Genomic DNA, 23,035 nt, shown 5'->3' with positions numbered 1-23,035 from the left:
GCTCCCAGCTGGGAGCAGGTCCAGAGATTACCGGCTTCTGCCCCCAGAGGACACATTTGTCCGGTCTGAACTCGGGTCACACCAAACAACCGGTCAGATAAAGGCAGCCCAAGTTTCTATCCGCTTTATCTCACTCCCAACAAATCTCTGAATCTATCAAACAAACCCACTAGTAAGTGTTTTTTTTTCAGCATCAGAATGTGTGACGGAGCGTAGAAAGCCCCCCCCCCCCCCCCCCCCGTGACTGTATGTGAAAGGCATGACTGAACAGAGGCATGCTGGGAATGAAATGAAACACAACTTGCTCCGTTCTGCTGCTTTGCACCTTGCAATAAAGAAGCCAAGACAATGAAACATGCTGTGGAAACAAAAGTTTAAAAAACTGTCCTGTAAACATTAGAGATGGTGTCTCACTGGGCTGCGACTGGTAGGGACCGGTTGGAGACAGAATCTTACTCTATTTTCAGTCGGAGGACAACAAGTTAATTGTTGTCTGAGTGACACGGTCAAATAAAGTCATAGCTGAACTACAACACTTTGGCTCAGCCGTTGTGTCTCCACACAAAAACCGTCCTTTTCAGGACTTTTCCAAGACGTCAGCATATCTCGACTGTTTCGGCAGTAAGTGACATCAGATCAGAGCCAAAAGGCGTGTATGGACATTAGCAACGTTAAAAAAATGTCAAAAGTTAACGTCTCATAGCCTGATTTATGCTTCTCCGTCTGCGTCAGTGCGGAGACACGCAACGCCATTATCCGTCCTTGCGTAGGGCTTTGGCAGGCACGCAAGTACGTACGGAGTCGAGCCCACTTTTTTTAAACATCAGTCGAACGAGACGGATTACGCAAGCTTGTGATTGGTCAGGACGCCGCTGTTGTTTACAGCGCCGCCATTGCAAAGAGAGCCGAGGAGTGAAAAGACGCGCAGCAAGCGTTTTATTTGATGACGGAAATGACAGGAAATGTGGGTTTAGAGGTGGGGAGCGCATGAAGCGGTGGGAGAATGAGAGACAAATATGTCTGTGTTAAAAGCTCTTATTTACACAAAAAACACAATATAAACACACGATCTTGGACCGATACATGACAGGATACCACAGAACAGCGCTACGTCCTCTGTTGTCCTGCCGGGCAATTGCTTTGCAACACTCTCCAGGAGACGGAGAAGTGACGGAGAAGTATGAGAGCAAAACGCTTCCGTCAATCCGAGCGTGTCTGTCCCTTACGGAGCTGACGGAGAAGCATAAACCAGGCTTTAGTCGTCACCGCACACTGGTGAAATTACATCTCCGCATTAGACCCATCCGCGTGGGGAGAGGTGAGATGCAGCTGTGGCTGTGCTCGGGAACTATTTAGTGGTTTAACCCCCCAATCCAAACCCTTAGTGCTGAGTGTCAAGCAGGGAGGCGGACACTACCACTCGTCCACTGAGAAGGTACGCTGAATCCATTCGGAGGGTGGAGAGAGGAGCTTGCGTGACGTAAAAAGCTGCGTTCAATGGCCGGATTTTATGGAGCTTTGTAGGAGACCACAAAGCGGCGTAAATGATGGTGTTGTCGGGGATTTCCACAGCATCTTCTGTGTTTTTAAAGCATTGTGAATGCTGCTTGTTATCTTTTTCACCAGGAGCTCTTCCTGTTGTTTGGTGACATCTGCTGATGTCATTTCCTATTCAGTTACAACCAGTCAGCCTGAGCTAACCATAAGTCCAGCTCAGCGACTTTACGGCCCTTTTCCCGAGAACATACTCCTGCTGAACCCATTTGTCCCTGAAATGGCTCAACTGTAGTCCTTTCGGACCAGCCCAGTGAAACGGAGAGACGCTGTGAAGTTCCGGTAAAATTACCAGTAAATTCTGATCGAGTCATAGTTTGGTCACCAAATCTATCTCACAGCTGTCTCACATTTTTACACTTTCTGACATGTGAAAACCTCAACTGTGATCCTAGAACCACTTGTCACCATTCCCAGTCACCTACACCGTACCTGGAACTTTCTCATTTCCCATTAAAAAATTATTTTACTTCCTCTAATTGGCAAAGTTTCAGAGATTTAACTCTTTCTTTTGCCTAAATCTATACACTCTTTGTGTCTCTTACAAGCATTTGCTAAACTGCCAACACAAAAACTCGTATAGCGTCAACCCTGGCATGTGTGTGGTGTGAAACAAGCCAACATGTAGAGGTTGTCACTGGGGTCCCAAACTAAACAGTCTGACATTTAACCGCTCCTTCAACAAGAGAGCTCACTACAAGCACATAATCTGGATTAAAGGAGATTATCCGCTAGTAACACTTGTGGAAATCCACACTGATGAGCTCTTGTCTGAAGGAGATAAAACTGGTGTAAACCACGGACTCCAGAATAAAAGGACACAAAACACACATTAAAGAAAAGACACATTTTAAAAGCTGTCGTTATAAATCTTCATGACATTTGATGTGAGCTTTTAAATATTCCTGCGAGGATTAAACCGGGCAGATTATCTAGGATGTAATAAATGGATTTGTGTTAATCTATGACTCATTGGAAGTCTGATATAACAGGATAGAACATGAACAGATGAAATTGTATAATCTTAAAGAACAATTAGATCATTAATATTAAGATTTCTTTGCTTATTAGCTTGAAAACACACTTTATTAGAGTATAAATCTGAACCCCAACAACAGAGGGGTTAAAGCGGTTCTCTACATTTAGAGGGGTAATGAGTTACTCACCAGCTCATGGATGGAGTGATTTGGCTGACGCCGCCTGGAGGAAGAGAATAATAGCCTGAAATATCCTGGGACTGCCTGTGAACGCCTGGAGGAAAGATAAAAACACTCTTGTTCATCACACATAACGATTAAAGATATTATAAGAGAATTGCTGTGATTAGAAAACATGTTGTAAATGTCCGTGTTTGCGTCTTTGAACGGAAAGGTCAGGACCCAGCCCCGGGTCTCAGCGCCATTAGCGGCCTGGGAACCTGGAATTAAGAGGCTGATAACACAGGTCACACAGACTCACACACTCCTGAGTCACACCGTGCATCTGTGAGACCCTCTGCTGGGAGCTCATCGTGTTCTCTACGCCAGAGTTTGTGCTGGCAGTGCCCGCATCATAGAAAAACAGACCCACACATACAAACATTCCTTCTTCTTCTCTTCTTTTAGCTGAACGGCTTTCAGACACAACAGAAACAGACTGTGACTCTCAGCCCTCACACAGTAAACACACAGCCTCTCTCTCTCTTACTGTCTCTCGCTCTTTGTGCCCTTCAAAGGAAGTCATTTGTCAACAGGCAGCACCTAGCACTTAGCGCGACCGGGCCGCTAACCTGTGTTTGCAGCACAGGAATGCTGCCGATGACTGTAATTTGGCCGCGGCTCCGGGCCTGTCTCAGGACCCCGAGCTGCTATAAATCTGGATGACAGGAATGGGACTGAGTCAGTCGACCTGTCTCACTGCCCCAATCTCAACTCCCATCCCACATTTGAGCCCACCACACCCATCCCTCCCCCACGTGCCATCTTTTCTCAGCTTTCTGACCTTCCACCGTCCAGACTCCAGGTTTCTTTTACCAAATTGTCACCGCTTCGTTTACACTGACCCCAGGTTTCTCACCTTCATTACAGACCGTAGCTGTTTTTGTTCCTCTAATCTTCTCTGTTATCTATCCCCCCACATGAACCCATCCTCCCACCTTGATTATATCAGCCATTGTTAGCACATATCATTAGGATTATCTACACACCCTATCCTTCCTTTAAAGTAACACTAAATAGTTTTTTTTTTACTTTAAACTAGAGCTTTAACATTGATCTCAATGATTTGTGAGTTAGAAACTTGACCAGTTTCTTATCTGATACCACTCTGCAGCCCTCAACAGGTCAGATACAGCATTTAACAGTTTTGTGGCACGGGAAGGTGCTCTACAGACCCAATGAAGGTCACCGTTTACATCCGGGTAACTGCCGACATCCACACTAGCAGGAGGGCAAGAACCCCATCTCCAGCCATTATCCAGAGCTGTATCTTTAAGCTAACAAAATAAAGCCTAGGGATTTAAATTTTATTACTGTAAATCATCTAACTCATCTTTCTGCAGATGTAAAAAAAAAATAAACATCTCAAAGCTTACAGTGTTTAGCATAAAGCTTCCAGAACTGCATTTGAAATAGCTAACGGGCTGTGGGGACAACAGCCCTCCGCAAAACCGACCGTCTGGACTTTATTCAGCTGAAGCCAAAGTAACTGGATACCGTTTACGTTTTGCGGGTTAATGCTGAAGGATCGCCGTGGCACCGCTCCTCTTTGGAGATTAGCGAATGTTTATTCTGATGTAGACAGAAACACCAACGACATTAGCGGACCCGCTCCAATTACACCACACGTTTTGTGTAATTATTGTAACAAGACCGTTAGCGCAGGTCACACACACCACGCCCGAGTTGTCACTTTCACACACATTTCTTTCTAAGGACTGATCAGCCTACAGCTCCTCCTGCTGCCCCCTCCACTCAATTGGTCACTTCTCCCACGGCTCCTTGTCCCCGCAGTCGCGCATAATAATAAAAGCATACAAGTCATTAGATGGCTATAACTTGTTATAACTTGGACATGTGGGGCAGATATTTTACCTTTTTACTCTGTGATGAGATTTTGTTTGCAATAGAACTGAAAGTTAAATTTAGTGCATTTTATCAGCTGGAAACCTTTAAAACTGAACTTTGCTGTCCTTCTTTCATCTACTTGTGCAGCCTACAGCTCTACGTGTATTAATCATGCTAATAGATTAAATTTTGCTGCTATTTAGCTCTGTTTATAGACGACTAACGGAAAAACACAACTGCAGTCAACAGGGGGGTGCCAGCTCCTTGCCCTCCAGCTTTGGGCTGGGGGGCGGGAGTGTGGGGGCGTGACGTCACACTTCAATGCGTCTATAGGGGGGCTCTTTACCTACTTTACGGTTGTTAGCGGTTATGCTAGTAAACATTTTCAATTCACTGATCATCAAGAAAAATTATGAATATTAGATGTGGTCAAAGATAAAGATGCACATTCAGCAAAAGTCTTCAATAAATAGTCAAAGACTGAATCAATAGAAGGGAAATTTAATGGGTTCAGCAGCTTTTGATCAGAGCTCGGCATGTGTCACATCTTCACCGTGTAGGAGTTTTCTTTTTACTGCTTGAATCAAACTCATACGGTTCATTTAGGTGCATTAATCTGGGTAATTTCCATTTTTTAGAAGCATGGTTAAGACTGAAAACAAAGAAACGAAAACACGTTCAAAAAATGTTGAGGATGTTTTGTTGAAGAAGAGATCAAAACAAACACATGAAGTAAATCCTACAAACCTAAAACAAAGTCAAACATTATTTTTAGTTATTTTCTCTCCAGCATGAGAGTGCCTTCTTAGAATGAAACAGAGGCTTTTCTGCAAATAAATCGGATAAATTCAACAGATTAGACAGCACTTGTTCAGAATGCTGAAGACGGAACCGAAAGCTAAAATTTTGAGTGATCCTGAGGTGATGAACTCGACATCCTCGTTTCGAATTCCCCCACCAAAACGGGGTCCGGCAAACATCGAAACCGATGCTGGTCACACTTTCTCGTGACGGAAACGTGACACGGGTTTCAGCTTTCACCGGCGGCAGCCATGTCTGCTGTTGGGAAGCCCGAGGGGTGGGAGGGATTAGCAGCAGTAACGGGGCAGTTTTCTTTGGAATGCCCCTTTTAAAGCAGCCATCTAATAACAACTCAAACTGTCTCACGGTCCCTGTCGTCGGCGTATCGGGGAACAGATCAAAGCAGAGCCGTGTGAGTCACTTCAGCTCAGTTTTAGGACATGTTTGTTAACCTGAGAGCTGAAAATAGTATTCCTGTACTGATAAAATGCTGCGGTGGTTATAACCACTGAGAGTGAAAGCAGCAAAGATTCAGAGCCCTTAAATGAGTTGACCGTCGGCCTGTGTGGTGTACATAAAAGAGCCCAAGACCTGGAGAGTTTTCTTACAGTAAGACGGGTACAACTTTTACTCAGGTTCAAAAACAAAAAGTTACGTGTCTTAAAAGAAAAAACAAAAGTTGCAGTAATAATAAAGATTGGTTATTATTCATCCTGTTTCACTTCGAATACACGACTTCACTCCTTGTGATGTGCTTTTAAAAGAAGCGACTCACACCCTGGTTATTAACTGTTAAAGGAAAAAGAACCAAATAGAAAAAGCTGATAGAGACCGAGTTTCCTTTTTAAGGTAACAAAGCTGAAATCTGGAGTTTTCCCCTTTTCAAGAATTATGTATGAATTTTTAGAAATCTATAAAAGTGATATTCCCACCTGTGATTTAATAACTGTAATACATCAATTTATTTTCACTAAGCCCACCCCTGTTCCGTACAGCCCCATGGAATTTGAATTGGGCACTGCTCAGAATTAGCCAATAGCGTTACTCAATTCAATTCAACTTTATTATCGGACTCAAGGTCCATGTTAGACATCCGCTTACGTGCAGATGTCAATCCAAAGCGTTTGCGTTAGTACCTACACTGATGCAGAGTTCGCAACCTGTCTCATGGGCAGGTACGTCTAAAAGAAAAAAAAGAATAAATAAATAAATAAATTAATTAATTAAAAAAATATATATATGTATGAATAAATACATGTGTTTTAGCTCTGTTGGCAGCTAGAGGCGTGTGCTCACAAACGTTGCTTCTGGCTGTAAATATGGAAGAAGGAAGAGCGGCTAAAGTTGCAGTAGATTTTTCAGCCATCGCATGAAAAACAGATTTCTGCTTTGATTAACTTTTATCAATTTACAAGTAAGTTATGGAATCCTCTTTATATTCTGTGTAGAACATTTGTGTGAGTAATAATAATAAATGCATTGATTAAAAGCATTTTTTTGGCAACATTTTTAAAATCTGCATGCCTCTTAATGTGTCATTTATTGGACACTCCCCACAAAGATGGGTCAAATGTGGAGACGAATTTCACCAGTATGTGCTGATTAATGGGACTTTAACTTTAAAACAAGAAAAACTAAAAAAAATTGTCTAAAATGCAGTTTTTTTAATGAAAAACAAAACTGAAAATAACCCCAAATGCAGCTGCTGAGGTAGGGTCCCGTCTGATAGCGTGTGCCATATCCCACCCGTACCTAAGCGGTGAGCGCAGACACGTTTCACTTCTGCATTTTCACACTGTATATTACAATTTATCATCCAGCCAACAGTCATAACTGAAAAACAGTGATGTGATGGCGCTCGCTCGAGTGGCGAGGAGCTTGAGTTCTGAATCGCGTATGGTGTTTTGGTCGACTGCAGAAGTGACTGGAATGGCTCGACTGACCAGCTGGTTTCCAGCGCAGCAAACACAAACAGGGCAGCCTCAGGTAATCAACCTGATACCTGTTATCAGTAATCTATGAACAGCAGTCAACACTAAACTGCTACCGAATTTACTTGAATCCATAGAACACATCAGCGAAGATCTGAAAACTGTGTTTTAAAAATACTTTTTCAATAGATAAAAGAAACTACACACATCCATAGAATATTCCAGCAAACACAGAGGCTTTACTAAAAGTTACTGATAAAAACCTAAAAAAAAAAACATTAGGAGTCGACGATTGAGAAACTGGTAACAAAAAGACGGAAACCCTTTCACAGATTTTATTTGTGGAATATTATGGATGTCAGAATAGTTCTGCACCTCCTTACAGAAGTAGTTTGGGGTCAAGTTCCTTTTAAATAGAGAGCTGCCGCTTTTTATGTTTTACGTTATTTTGATCAATTTGGACCATTTGGGTAAAGGGTTTTGGGTTGTTTTAGTAACATTTAACTAAAGAACTCGTGTTTTAACACTGAAGACAGACAGTGGGTGGTGATGGAAATAGCACAGGAAGTAAACTGAAGTGAGAATAAAACAAGAGCTGGAGCTCAACACACACAAAAGGAAGTTAAACAGTAAAGCGCCAATCTTTAAGCAGAATTCATCAAAAATCCGAGCATCTGCCAGAAAGCCGACAGAGATGTTGTCGCATGAACGTTCTGCCCACACAGTGTTGAGAGAAAACGGGAAATCAGCGATTTCCCTGTAAAGTTTTCAGCAAGCGACGTGTGACTAATAACAAGACCAGATGAATAAAAGGAATGTGTGACTTTTGTTTGATGGTTGTTAACACAGTTAATATTTATGCAGAGCTACAAAAAATGCTTCAAAATTGCATGACGACCTTTGTTTCTCCTCCTATTTATTTCATGAACGCACCAGGCAGCAAGGTTGTTTGTGATTATTGTTGTCTAAAACTTTGGTGCAGACTGCAAATGAGGTAGGAAAACTTAAATGACACAGACAGATGCAGAAACTCCAAATAATAACGGCCTCACTGTTTCAACATCATAAAATGTGCTTTTTAACCTTTTCATTCTTGTTCAAAGACACAGACATTAAATCTGAGAGAAGAGACGTTAAGTGCGTGCTGTTTTTGCACACAGTCACTTAGAATTTGTTGTACCATGCTAATGGTTAAAGGTCTGAGTCAAGCTCAGAAAGCAGAAAGAAAATACAGCTTTACAGAGAGTTTTAGAACTTTTCAGGTCGAGTTTTTTTTTAAACACAAGCGTCTGAAAAAGAGCAAAATTTCAAAAATGCAACAGGTTGATTACCGTATTTTCCAGACTATAAGCCGCTACTTTTTCCCACGCTTTGAACCATGCGGCTTATAATGAGGTGTGGCTTTAGTCAACCAGAAAGGATGTATGCTGGAAAGTCTAATGAAGGAATGGTTAAAGGAGTGCTACGGAAAGCGCCCAGGAGGATTTTTTTTCACAGTAAAACGGCGCTGCTTGTTTTCCCAGCTTCACCCCGGGATGATGACAGCGACACTGACATCGCCACAGAAAAGGTATGTGATGAAGCTCTTCTGAGGCTGTTCAACTCCGACACTGAAGAAGACTTCAGTGGTTTCAGTGCGCAAGAGGACGATGAATAAACTAATCAATAACTTTTCTGTTTTGTTTGATACTGATCAGTTCAGTTACGTTCAGTTAAACTACGTCTTCAATTCAGTAGATGTCTGCGGCTTTTAGCCCGGTGCGGCTTATATTGAGGTGCGCTCTATAGTCCGGAAATTACGGTAATCATGAAACGAACAGCTGTTAAACAGGAACGGATTATTTAAAAAAATAGTGAATTTAAAGTGTTGGTAAAGGTTCTCAGACAGCATGTCACCATGTAACCCTCATGTCCTCATGCTGTCTCTGGAGGAGCAGATAGGAAACAAGATCTCCTGTAACTTAAAATTAACCAAAGCTTCCTCCCAGTTTCTCTTTAAGCTGAATTTAACATCAGTTTGTCATCATCAAACAAAAGAATTAAGTGGAATAAGAACTCCTGTCTTCTATTTCTCTCTCCTTTTAACTTCTCCATGTCCCTAAATAAGATGATTACACTGCAGCTGCCGTCACTGACCCCACTCCTTCCCATAGACCGGATCTCCCGACATCACAGCACTCGGTCTGACTGAGCACTTCCAGGAGAAACAATAATGAAATTATGAAAATATTAACGTGTGTTTGGAGGAGGATCTCTCTCTCTCTCGCGTGCGAGCGGAGCGCGCTGCGTGACAATGCGCTCAATTAACATAATTCACGGCCCAAATTCAACAGAACTGATCGGGCTGATTCGGTTCGGGTTCGGTCTCGTTATAACTCCAGCGCTCAGCCCTGCAGTACCACATTAAGGCAGACCAAAGTTTCCTACCCAGTAAATGTGGAGAACACCGCTCTAACAGATGTGGGTGCTACGCTGGTGCTGCCACTAAAATAACAAAACTATATTCCACTATAACTGATTATGGTCCTCTTCTATGATGCAGAATGCCCGCATCTCGATGCATTGATTATTTGATTATCTTCCTCAGCTCTATCTATCCTACACCTCCCGGTCGGCCGTCAGGGGTGGGGGTGGGGGGTGCGCGTGGGATTTGGGGGCCACAAAGAGAGGGCTCGCAGGCCGGACGTGGCCCGCGGGCCGCCATTAGAGGACCACTGATGCAGGGAATGTGCTGGGAGCAGACTGAAGCCAAAGGTATGTCAGCTCCATTTCCAACAAGTCCAACAGACCGGACAGGCACTCTGAATTTGCAAATGCGGTATTCTGGCCACGGCGGGCGGTGGGGGACTGAGTGGCATTTCATTCATTGTGTAAAGAGTCATTTTAGCACATACGGACACAAGAAAATTATTTTAAAATATAAAAAAAATAGCAAATAAAATGCAAATAATTGACATATTTGAATCACATTCTACTAAAATAGATTCAGTTCTGCTAATTCAGATGTTTAGAAGTGAGCAAACCCCTCATTTCAGAGTAAATGGCAATGAGAACAAAAGAAATTAAATCCATGCTGAGTGACGGTGTGTAAAGATGAAATGAGTCCACCAGTGAGGTCATCCATACCTGTGATCAGCTGACAGGCATTAGGTAAGGTGTGTGTGTGTGTGTGTGTGTGTGTGTGTGTGTGTGTGTGTGTGTGTCTACTCAGGTTTGAGGAAGGCTGGATGCAGCATCCAGGTGTTAGAAGTGTGTTTGTGTGAGGTAGAAGCAGGTGGTTCAGTCTGTCATTAAGAGCTGAGTCAGAGTCAGAGTCTGAGTCAGGCACACACACACGCACACACGCACACGCACGCACGCACGCACGCACGCACACACACACACACACACACACACACAGTCTAGACGAGACAAGGAGCGTGTGTTTGCAGGAAAAAGGGGGGATTTCCAGGCGAAGCAGGGAGATTACCAGAGGTCTCTTAGTTTAATACCTAATCACAGCAGCACAAGGCTTCCATTCAGCTCACGTCTGTGTTTCATTGCTCTGTTGTCTTGTTCTTTACTTCTTTTCTCTCAAAGAATAAAACGTCTCTTCTTCTGAACTATTATTTGGATGCAAAAACTTAAAAAGTTTTAACTTGAGATTAACGCTGTCATAAAAAGCTTTAAATATCACATCAGGAGCCATGATTTTAGAGTGTTCACCTTTAGTTTGGCACACAGGGCCAAGGTTTCACAACTTTTACAAATGCCTGCTGGGGTTTATTGCAGCACAGTTACTACACTTTACCAAGAAACCACAGGAATAAATCTAATGAGAACTAAATAAAAGTTTTAGTTTCAATTCTCTAAAAGTTTACACACACACTCCTCAGATCACTCACTAAGGGTGCACTTTCTTTTTCTCCTCTTCAATATTTGCATTTCGTTCCTCCTCTCTGGCACTTTGCATTTCGTTTGAAATGTCCCGTTTTTAAATTTACTCATCTGCTTAAATAAATGATTAGGTCACCAAAACCTGGCTAGAAGAGGTGATTTGAAGAAAGTCCAACCTCATCTGGATCAAGGTTGACAAACAGGTCACTGCACGTGTAAACACTGATACCAGGGAAGCTCTAAAAGCTTTCATGCAACTCCTGCCAAACAGCAGACCTGCAAGCTGACTTTTACGGTGTTTAAATAATAATAGAGGTAGAGGAAGCTTGCCTTTGGAACGGGAGTTTTTCCTGCCTTTCTAGCTGTTGCAACAATCTGCACTGACTGATTTTGTGCAATCCTCAACTCAATGTGTGCATTCAGCAACAGCCAGGTGCACAAACAACTAAATAGCAGAAATAAACAAGGAAACCCAAACAGTATCGCTAATGCAGAGGTGATTTCATTAATGGCTACTAAGGGTTGACAAAAAATGCATTTCTTCCTACAAACCACAATCAATAAAAGCAACGACTCCTAATAAAGAGCTGATCTACAAAAAATATATAAATTAGCATGATAAAAGTTTCCCAAAAGGTCACTTTTGCTTTTTTAATCATCCACATCAAGAGAAGATCTGAGGAAGCGTCAGATTTCATATGGCCCACCCAAGAGGGTATTTCATGTTCTGTAGTGAAGCTAGGATGAGATATCTGGTCTCAAATGGTCTCAAACACACACATCCAACAAAAAGTACAATAATGAACGTACAAACAGCGACTGACTATTTACATTTCAGGGATGATCACAAAGTAAGAGGAAAATGATATAAAAATATGACATCAACTGCAAGATTAAAAAAAAAACTAAAAACTAAAAACTGCCAGATACGGAGCTAAAAGTTCACGAAGACAAGTCTGTCACCTTCTAGGCTCCGCCCCCAGCAAGGCAACGCTCCAATAGTGTTTAAATGTCAGGGTGTGTTTGTTTGTGACTTCCAAACAGAGTGCAGTGTGTTTGCTTGAAAAGTTTGCAAAGGAGAACCGTGTGTGAGCTGCTGTGATGGTCTGTGCGATTGTCACCCTAATTGTTTCCATCTTTGTGTGTGTTTGTGTGCATGTGTGTGTGGTTGGCGGTCCCTTCAGAGGAACGGACCACTTCAGAGCTGACGTGGGACCGCCGCAGAGAGACAGAGCTGGTGCAGCCGCTTCACACACGTAGCTGTGTGTGTGTGTGTGTTCTCACCCGTCTTTTGACTCATATCTGTGGGCAGGTGTGGAGGACTTGGGCTGAAGTGATCATTGCTGTAAGGCAGCAGGGACGTCAGCGGGTGCATCCCGTGAGACTGCTGCACCACCGAGACTTTGTTGGACTGTTGAGGAAACACAACAACAACAACACAAAATGACTCAGTCATATTTCTGTCATTTTGTTTACGGTACATTAATAAGATACTGGATGGCGTGAATGATCTGAAAGTGTATTTTCTATTTTGTATATCCTGTTCATTTTACATGGAAGAGATGGGACTGAAAACGATGACTGGATCCAGCCTAACGGGGGCACTCATCCTGTTTTAGGTTTCACACGCATCTAGCATTTAGTCACCGCATGTTTCAGAAGCGGGAGGTGAACGTGCAGAAAATTTCATTCAAACAAAAACTTGATGCTTGCATTTAATCAAGCATTTTAACCATTGATAGCAAAGAGACACAAAAAGCGTAAAAAAATGTCACAGAAACTGGAGAAAAGCAACAAAAATCAGAAACCTGACCGTCTCCCAGAGAGAGAGAGTTCTACATGTGGACATTTGAAGACACAAAAGTTCTGCAAGAGGTTGCACAGACACACGAAGAAGAGCAAAAGGAAGAGAAAAAGAGGACGTTTAAAACATGTCTGGGGAAAAATAAGAACTTTACTTTGCTCCCGTTGGTTTTCAGTGAAGCATGGAGGAGGAGGAGGACCACTCGATCGATAAGTCTTTGATGATCAAGCGTGCGAGCTTGTATGCTTTCATGTTTCTGTTTACAAATGGCTCTCAATAACTTATGTGCAAACCAGATATTGCTAATGCTCGCGGCATGGCGGCTGACACACGATATGTTGCAGCAGTTTGCAGAGTTGGCTGCAGCTCGCCGTTCCAGCTTAAACAAAGTTTCAGCCTGGCAGTGTGAGTGTTTGTCAATGCACTGGGATTTGTTTCGGAGGGAGTATAAACATAGATATTTATATATGTGTGTGTGTGTGTGTGTGTGTGTGTGTGTGTTAGTGATTGGAGGAGCATCAATGGATTTATCTGTATAAGAGTGTCCAAAAGCTGCTTTTTCTTCCTAAAAGCTTTGCAGATTTTCAGAAAACTTATTTTCTAACACGAGATGGGCAGATGTGTGCGTGAGTCTTAGTTGTGCGTGTGTGTGTGTGTGTGTGTTGGTCCATTTGCATTAACGTCTAGGTGTGTGATGTGTGTAACATCAGCACTACAGAGGGGCAGATCTACTGCAACCTGCTGGGCCTCCTGCTGAGTTACAAAGTGAATACCTTATCACTTAAAGGCAGAGCTTCCACACATTGCACTCCACTTTAACACACACACACACGCACACGCACACGCACACACATACACACACACACACACACACACACACACACACACACACACACACACACACACACACACACACACACACACACACACACACACTTTCAACAGTTTGATTTATTTCCATCAGCACCCTAAAGTCTTACACTTACCAAACACACAAATGGACCCTGATGTGTACGCCACACGACTGGCGGTGGAGTCAAGATCAAACCATTCAACCGTTTTTAATGTGGAGGCATGTGAAAACGAAACTCGCTGCCTCTTGAGCCGGGCAGCCAAAGGCTGGGAGGCGCAGGTTGGAGGTCGTGAAGAGAATTTGGAATGCTGGACGGCATCTTGATAATCTAAACAAGTGCTCAAAGATGGATAAAAAAGTTTTGTTGTTTAGAGAACTTGCTAAATCCTGACAGATTGACCAGTATGCCATTGGACAGGGTGACAAAGAAGGCAAAAAATATGAAGTTATTGTTGTCACGGTAACAGAAAGTTGAAGGTGATGCGCTGTGAGGCAGACCTTTACACTCTATTTAGAAGCTACTGTCTCAAAAAAGCTCTGCAGCAAGCTGTGAGCTTCACTTTGTTTACATCAGGACCGAAGCTAGAGGAAAGCCTCCACTTAACAAATCCACATTTGTTTAGTTTTACAGCAAGACAACTGCACAAACATTTTTATTAGAATCAGAGACCAACAGTCATCAAGAATGAACTTCCAGACCATAGTGCAAGCAGTTTTGTCTTGACCCTTCATGGTATAATTGGTAAGCACACAAGAACCTGGAAAAGAAAGCCTAAGAAAAAGTCTCTTCCTTGGTTCAACAGTGATATCAGTCAGCTGATCAAAGAGCGAGATTTTGCTCTGAAAAGATCATTAAGGACTAAAATCAATACTGACCATTTAATTTACACTGGACTAAGAAATAAAGTAGTGTCTGATCTGCGGAAAGCAAAGACTAATTATTTTAATGACCTGATTGAAGAGGCAAATGGCAACAGTTCTAAACTGTGGCAACATATAAACAGACTAACCAAGTATAGCAAGCAAAAGCACCCAAAAATAAATAGCCTTAAAATATGTGATGAACTCATTTATAGTAATGAGTCAATTGCAAATGGCTTCAATAATTTTTTTATTGAGTCTGTGAAAGATTTAGCCAGTCGTTTTAAATTAAATGACCCACCCTGTTAACGACTTTGATAAGGATCACACCAACTCTTTCTATATAAAAGAAGTATCCCAGGATAAAGTTAAAAAGTGATTGCAAACATGAGGATGTCCATGGCAAAGGATATCCATAACTTAAATACGACATTTATTAAGAAACATCAGAGTTATATGTTGGAGCCGATCACATATTTAGTAAACTTATCAATTCAAACAAAGAGATTCCCAGAAAGCTGGAAAACTGCAATAATTGCTCCAGTCTACAAATCGGGAGAAAAGGACTTAGCAAGTAACTACAGGCCTATTGCCATCCTCCCGATAGTCTCAAAAATCCTAGAAAAGATTGTAGCTGAGCAACTAATAGATCACTTAAGAGTCCAACCAACTGCTTTATTCACAGCAGTTTGGCTTTAGACAGAAATACTCCACAGAATCTGCAAATTGTTATCCGCTTGAAAAGATAAAAACTTCTCTGGATAAAGGATGTGTTGTAGGGGCAGTGTTTCTGGATCTAAAATAGGCTTTTGACACAGTTAACCATAGAGTCTTACTTAATAAACTAATGCAATTTAAAATATCACATGAAGCTTTGAAATGGTTCAGTTCATACCTGGAGGGTAGACAGCAGTGTGTTAGGGTTAATGAGTTCAAGTCAAGTCTGCTTGCAAACAACATGGGTGTACCACAAGGATCCGTGCTTGGTCCATTGCTGTTTACAATGTACATTAATGACCTTCCAATGAGCTGCTCAGGCGTCAACTGCCAGATGTATGCTGATGACACCGTCATTTATGCGTCCACAAAAACACCTGGCCTGGCAGAAGAGCGCCTGACGCAGGCTTTATCAGACATCTCAGAATGGCTAGAGTCATCCCACCTAACTCTTAATGTTAAAAAAAAAACGGTGTCCATATGCTTCTCTATGAGAAACAGGCCTGATCAGGAACTATTTCAGGTTAGGATTAAAGAGGAAATCATTGAAGTACGGAGTGATGTGAAGTACCTTGGGATCATCCTAGACAAACACCTAAAATTTGACAGTCAGGTTAAACACGTCTGTAATAAGGTTAATAAAAATTTAAACTGCTTCCGTTTTTTTCAGAAGGAATCTGTCACACCAAACTGCTAAACTGTACATGCATGCACTGATCTTTCCCCACTTATCATATTGCATTACATCATGGTCACAGGCTTCATCCACCACTCTAAAACCTATGGTCTTAATATACAAGCAAGCAATAAAAATTATGGACCAGAAACCATTGAAATGGCATCATTGTCGCATTTTGAGGAAACATAATCTTCTCACTTTCGAAAATTTTATAAATTTTAGCACTCTAAGATTCTTTTTCAATTGTCTCAATGATAACTTGTCTAAACTGTTCTCTACTGTGGCCATCAGACGTCAGAGCTCTCATAGAACGATCACTCGAGCCTTCACCTGTGGTGATTGTCTCGTCCCGCGGTGCAAGACTTCTTTTGGTCAGTCTGCTCTTTCTGTAAAGGGGGCCAAACTTTGGAACTCTCTACCTACTGACCTAAAACTAGAAACGGACAGTAAAGTTTTTAACAAAGAACTCAAAAAATGGTTAAAGTCTAAACAACAATGTCTACATGAATAGTTTTAAACTCTTACATTGCTGCTCAAATTGCCTTGTTTTTTTCTTTTTATTCTTTTTTATTGAAAATTGTTTGCAATTTTAATCTGTTTTCTGTTTGATTTATTGTTGATCTCTTTGTGTTTCATTTAAATGTACTCTACTTTTTAGAAAGGTTCTACGGACAAGTGTTGCAAATTAGCACGTGTGCTAACACACTAAACAATGCATCTGGTTTGTCCAACGTAATTGCTGTGTCCATGTCAAATAAACATCACATCACATTTTAATTCAATTTGGGGTACCAGAAAAGTACATGTGTGATGTAAATATGGCGTTTAATCATCTGTAAGAATACCAATCGGTATTGGGAGATTAAAAATGGGATTTTAAAATAGCATCAATGCTGCTTATTTTATTTTCCTTCTACTCTGCTTCACCAGTGAGTCCTCCAATTTTACAAATGCCAGTTGTTTGGCTACATCTGCCAGGAATCATTTACTACTGAGTTACAACCAATCAGCACGAGTTAACCACAAGTCCCGCCCAGCGACTTTACCAGCCCATTTCAGAGGACATTCCAGTTCATGTACCTGGTCAGTCTCTGAAATGACCCAGAAAGTGGTCCTTTTGGACCAGCCCATTAAATGGAGACACACGCACGCCATGAAGGTCCATCTGGTAAAATTACCTGGAAGTTCAGATGGTGGAAACTGGCCTTATGTTTACAATCTCTGCTGCTGTTTCCCTCTCACGCTGCTTCATTTAGCCAAGACCCGTCACAGAGACCCCCCGTCACATCTAATTCCATTAAAATGTAATAATAAATAGGGCAATTAAGACCAGTTATTCAATTTCATATATTTGTGATTCACGAAGCAATCCGAGCTAAAGACAGTGAGGAAATGCAGAATCACAAAAAATTTTCAGGGAAAATCCCAAAACAGCAGTGAACATCATCAGAAAGTATGAGTGTAAAGGTTACGCAACAATATGAACTGAGTTACAACAACAGTGAAAGCAAGTGATCTGCACCTAGGCAACAAAAACTTTGCTCAAAAACAACTTGAAAGCCGATTAAGAAAAAGTGATCATGATGCAACAACGGTACTTGGAGTGTGCCACAGAATACAAACAATTGTGATTTTTAGTTTTTACTTCCTTGCACATACGAATGCTTGCACACATATTCAGCTTCTTGGCATTTCCTTTGCAAATGCTCGCAAACACACATACAGGCATCTGCTGTGGCTCCGTTTCACGTGCTGAGGTCAATGTAGCCGTTTTGCTGTAACATTATAGCCGCAAAATCGTCCATTTATGTTTCCTCTCTTCCTCGGGGGTAATTAGTCGGCCTTGAAGTGGCTTTAGCTCTGCCCCCCCACCCCCACCCCCCAACACACAGATAGGCTGACTGAGAGCACTAGTTTAACCCATAATTATCAACTCCTCTGTGTTTAAGAAAAAAAATCACCCCTTTAACCCCCCACAAACACACACACACAACTTACACAGATTTACTTTTGTTGCTACAGACGAGCAGCTACACGCACATGAGGGTCACACATGCAAAAAAAAAAAAAACACTTATGGTAACTATACATCATAAACCCTTCTGTTTTTAGATAGAAAAACCAATTTGCGCATTTAGACACACACACACACACACACACACACACACACACACACACACACACACACACAGAGAAAGATGAAGGAATAGTTCAGTTACCCTCTAATTTACAACAGATGAATTACCCACCCTCGAAGGCCGTCATAAATCAGGGGTAGTATGGCACAAATCAATCGTAAATGGAGGGGTTTTAAATGTATGATTGAAGCTCGACTTATATAATGTCAGAATGGGCTTCATTTGAATTTTTGGATTTGTTTAAACACAATTAGAATGTAAAATATCACGGTCCCTGAATTTACCTGAAAATAGGCAGAGTTTATGCATTTCTTCATGTCCTTTGGTGCATTTCCGCTGTAGGAAACTTAGTTTTTGGGAATCTGGGGATTTTTCGGAAGCATTTCGTTTCAAAGCGATTAATGTACCTTGCAGCCACAGCAACAATTAAGTGGGTCTGACTGAATGACAATCTATTAGTGATGTGCACATAAAACAACTGCAGGAGCAGTAATTAAACTGCTTTACAAACATCTCTAAGATTTAATGAGAAAAAATCTTAAGGTTCCACCATTTCTTTTCATTTAGACAGAATTTGACAACAATAATATCACAGCCCGACCCAAAGGTGCACCACGTGTATTCCTACAGTGTTTTGGGTTCTTATTCTGTGTGTTTTTGTGGATGATGACATTTCTAGATGCAAAGTTCATTAGGATATTTTTAGAAGTAGCAAAATTGTAAAAAAGTTGAAAAAAATAAAAAGACTTGAGCTTCAACTGATTTCTAAGTTTTCGTGTTGAATTCAGGAGTAATTTTTAGTTTTTCTGATGACATTTCCCAATGAGCAACAAATGTAGCAACGTTTCAATGTAGGCCATTAGCTGTAGTTCCATTATAGGAATTTCGGGAAGAAGCGAAGGTGAAGGAAAACACGGTGGCTTGGTCCTCCATACAAAATGCCCTTTCAGGACTTTGTTAAGGCGTCAGCATATCACAACCATTTTGGCAGTGACTGACGTTCCTGATCAGGGCCAAAAGACGACCAGACATCAACAACATTTGAAAAGTTTTATTGTGTCAATGTCCATCGTAATGTAATCCATTCAGGGGAAGGGAAGAGCTGCAGTTTGATGAAGAAAGTAGCATGATAAGAATAAGCACAGATTTTATGGAGCTCGCAGAAATTTCTCTGTCCCACTGCCCGTCAGATTGGGTGTGTGTGGTAAGGGGATGTTAGCGGACCGGACCGGCCCGCATGGGGTCAACGACCCACCGGGGTGATGTCCGGTGCATCAGATGGCCAGTCCACCCCTGTGTCTGCCAATGTCATTTCCTACTGAGATACAACCAAGTCCCTCCCAGTGTCTCTACCAGGTCATTTCAGAGCAAATACCCAAAGCAGGTACTCGGTTAGTCCCTAATGTGGCCTTGAAAAAGGTCCTTTCAGACTTAATTCATACTGTGAAGATTCTGTGAAAATACCCGGAAGTTTGGATAGTGGAAACAGGCCTATAGTCTCAGTCCTCTTTCAGCACTGAAAGTCTCTCAGTTTTGACCACCTCTAACCCCAACAGTTTAGTCCTGCTGTTGACATAATTTATAACACAAAAAACACACAAACAAACCAAGATTTGATTCATAGTTTGATTTTCTTTTCTGCTGTTTTTCCCTGTCATTTATAGTCTGGCAAGCCATCATATATATGTGAATATATAATTTGGCCGTGGCCCGTTGATGGCTCTCAGTTGTGGGGCGGGATCTACGGTTGTCTTTCAAACTGTTTCTGCACGCTACTGGATAACAAACATGACAACCATGACACTGCTACAGTTAACATTCAGTTAACGAGGCCATCCGCCATACTCTGTCAAACAAAATGCAAATTCATTATTTTTCTAAGTAAACTTAACTCATTCACTGCCATTGACAACTAAAGTGGTCATTTTAAATCCAACCGTTCACTGCCAATGACGACTAAAGTCCACTTGCATTTTTTACTGTGTGGGAGTTGGAACGAGCCCCCGCACAGCGTGAGAACAAACATCCCAGCTCTAAAGCCGATCTTCATCCGCATACGTCACACATCACGTGATCAGGAAGCAGAAAATCCATGTGTTCAGAGATCGTTTTGGGCCGCTGCTGTAAAAAGAGTGAGGCGCGAACCGGAAAAGCTTCTGCCGATCACAATTCAACAACAGATTATGAAAGAACGGACAACGCTCGAAACACACGGATTCTTCCTGATGTAAGAGGTGAGTCTCCTCTTTGTTTTGGTAGTTTTGGTGTCGACATCATCCTAGCGCGCAACATTCGGTGACTCTTAAAAAAACAGTAAAAACACTGAGAAACGCTGGCAGCGAAGGGCTTTACCTATCAGGAAATGGCTGGCAGTGAATGAGTTAAGTACCTCTATCTGCTCTTGACTCAAAGAAAAGCCCAAGTTAAAATAGTCCAAAGTCGTTTTAAAGGAGTCGTCGCCATCTTCGTTTTGTCAGTAACATCCCGCCCTCCAACAGAGTGCTGTGTTTGACCCGCCATACCAATAGAACGCTGTGAATGGTCCGCTACGGATGTCAGTCAACGGGGCAGTCTGCCATTACATTGTGGAAGAACCACACAAAACATAAAAAAACACATTGTAAAAAAAATGCAAATGACGACTTTATTCGTCATCGGCAGTGAATGAGTTAAATATGACTCCATGATATTCTTGAAGGTAATTTTGAATTCTGAGTTGAAAATATTGGCATTAAGAAAAAGCTAGACTCCTAAAAACATTTACCATAGACCAAGTGTAGCCTTGAAATCTATAAAAAACTTTGGTGTCTTTTCAACCCAAACTGGGTTGGCCCAGCTGGTGGGGAAGTCTGGATGATATTTTCTCATTTCTACCAAACATCAAGCAGCCATCCACACAAAGAACGTCCCCATCAGACGCAAACAGCAGCAGTTCTGAATAACAAGGCTCCTATTTGTTGATTACATCAAAGATTTAATTACTTCAAAGAGGCAATTACTTTTAAAAATTACAATTAGATATCAACACCTTTTAAAGTGCATCAGGAAATCACAAATGTAGCTCTGCACGTCTCTGTAGACTCATTTCACTTGAAAGGCCTTTGATTCATCAGCATATTGTTTCTGCCTTTTATCTTCACTCCATTTGAACAGAAACCTGCGGCTCAATACAAGAGTTAATGGGATTTCAGACATCACTTGTTTGTAATAACACCCCTCCACCTTGACCCCGGTTGTGTGTGTGCGCGCGCGCGCGCGCGCGCACACACACACACACACACACACACGCATTTCACATACCGCCTGATTACGCACCTTAATTCAGACGACCGTCCGCTGATAAAACACCTTTAATGTATTCTTTAGTTTTCAGACGACACTCTTAGTAGATCCATCTCTTTTAATATTTGAAGAGAAAATTAAAGAGACCTCTATTGTCTCAGAGTGCTTTTGAGTCTAACGTCTTTAATCTCACATTTCACGATGATGGCACATTTAAAAACACCCATTCACGGTTTCTTTCTCTCGTCCTCGGTGAAAACACGAACAAAAGATAAGGAATTGAGCTCTCTTGTTTATTTAGTGGCTGCAATCAAACTTTTTATAAGAAAAAGATTCCCCACAAACAGTCATGTTTTGTCATTAAATGAATCAAACCTTAAAAAACAAATCTACAGACAAGGCCAGAAACCAAGGAAGCAAATTTACTTTAAATTTTTTGTTACAAAAAAATACATCTGTTCACACATCCATATAACAGACACTTTCAAATGTTTTTTTGATATGACCAAATCTAGCTGACTTCAACACTTTAGCCCTGCGGACTGAGTTCAGAGCATCGGGAAGGATGTATTAAAACAAATCTTTAATAACAATTACTTTACTTGCTATGGACCTGGATGATTAGCAGAAACCTGGTGCTATGGCAGTGATACGGCCAAAATCTCACAATCCAATAATGATAAAGGGGCAGCAGTAGCTTAGGTAGATCTGGTTGTCCAGTAATCGGAGGGTTGTGGGATTGATCCCTGCAGAGAATGCTGCTGTTGTGTCTTTGGGCAAAACATTTAACCCACCTTCCCTGCTGGTGGTGGTCAGAGGGACTGGTGGCGCCTGTGCTCGGCAGCCTCGCCTCTGTCAGTGCGTCCCACGGCAGCTGGCTATGTAGTTCATCACCATCATAATGAATGTGTGTGTGTATGGGTAAATGACTGTGTTGTAAAGTGCCTTGGGGAGGTTCTATGATTCTAGAAGGTGCTACTTCAAATACATTTACATAAAATAATGTGGTACATTTACTGTTCCTTCAGTCAATAATGTATATAATCAATATAAAGCATCTTTGTTTAACATTCAAACTTGATAAATTAAAATAACTCGAATGAGGTGTTGGCATCGTCTGTCTGGGTGCTGCTCAATATTTTCTAGTACAGAGCAAAAGTCATGGTTTCATTACAGCAAGTTCTCGAGGTCCTGAAGTGCCTAAGCAGCCCCAGACCACCATAACACCAAAAGGTTTGACTGTATGTAATGTGACTTATACCTTCCAGAATTTTCTACTGTCTCATCAGTCCACAGAATATATTCCCCAAAGATTTAAGGATCATCAAAATGTTTTTGGGAAACGTGAGACAAGCTTTTGTGTTCCAGCAGATGTTTTGGCCTTGAAACTCGTCCTTGGGAGCAATCTTTCTTTTTTTGTTGAACAAACTCTGATTTTAACCTCAAGAAGTGCTCCTGCAGTGCTTTCAATGTTGTTCTCAGTTTTTGGTGTTAT

General features: G+C 41.7%; 1 protein-coding gene across 11 annotated transcripts in view; it reads right to left on the bottom strand.

The window, feature by feature from the left end:
- The window catches only part of tcf7 (transcription factor 7), a 73,261-nt gene that overhangs the window by 10,774 nt on the left and 39,452 nt on the right, over positions 1 to 23,035 (bottom strand). For all 11 annotated transcript variants that reach the window (XM_054730746.2, XM_054730748.2, XM_054730749.2 and 8 more), the window contains exons 4-5: positions 12,491 to 12,617; positions 2,721 to 2,805 (exon numbers count right to left, since the gene is read on the bottom strand). In XM_054730746.2, the coding sequence (XP_054586721.2) occupies positions 2,721 to 2,805; positions 12,491 to 12,617 (212 nt within the window). The remainder of the gene's footprint in view (positions 1 to 2,720; positions 2,806 to 12,490; positions 12,618 to 23,035) is intronic.

Source organism: Nothobranchius furzeri, chromosome 10, assembly GCF_043380555.1.
Source record: "Nothobranchius furzeri strain GRZ-AD chromosome 10, NfurGRZ-RIMD1, whole genome shotgun sequence".
Classification (NCBI taxonomy): domain Eukaryota; kingdom Metazoa; phylum Chordata; class Actinopteri; order Cyprinodontiformes; family Nothobranchiidae; genus Nothobranchius; species Nothobranchius furzeri.
This window is presented reverse-complemented; position numbering and strand designations above follow the sequence as displayed.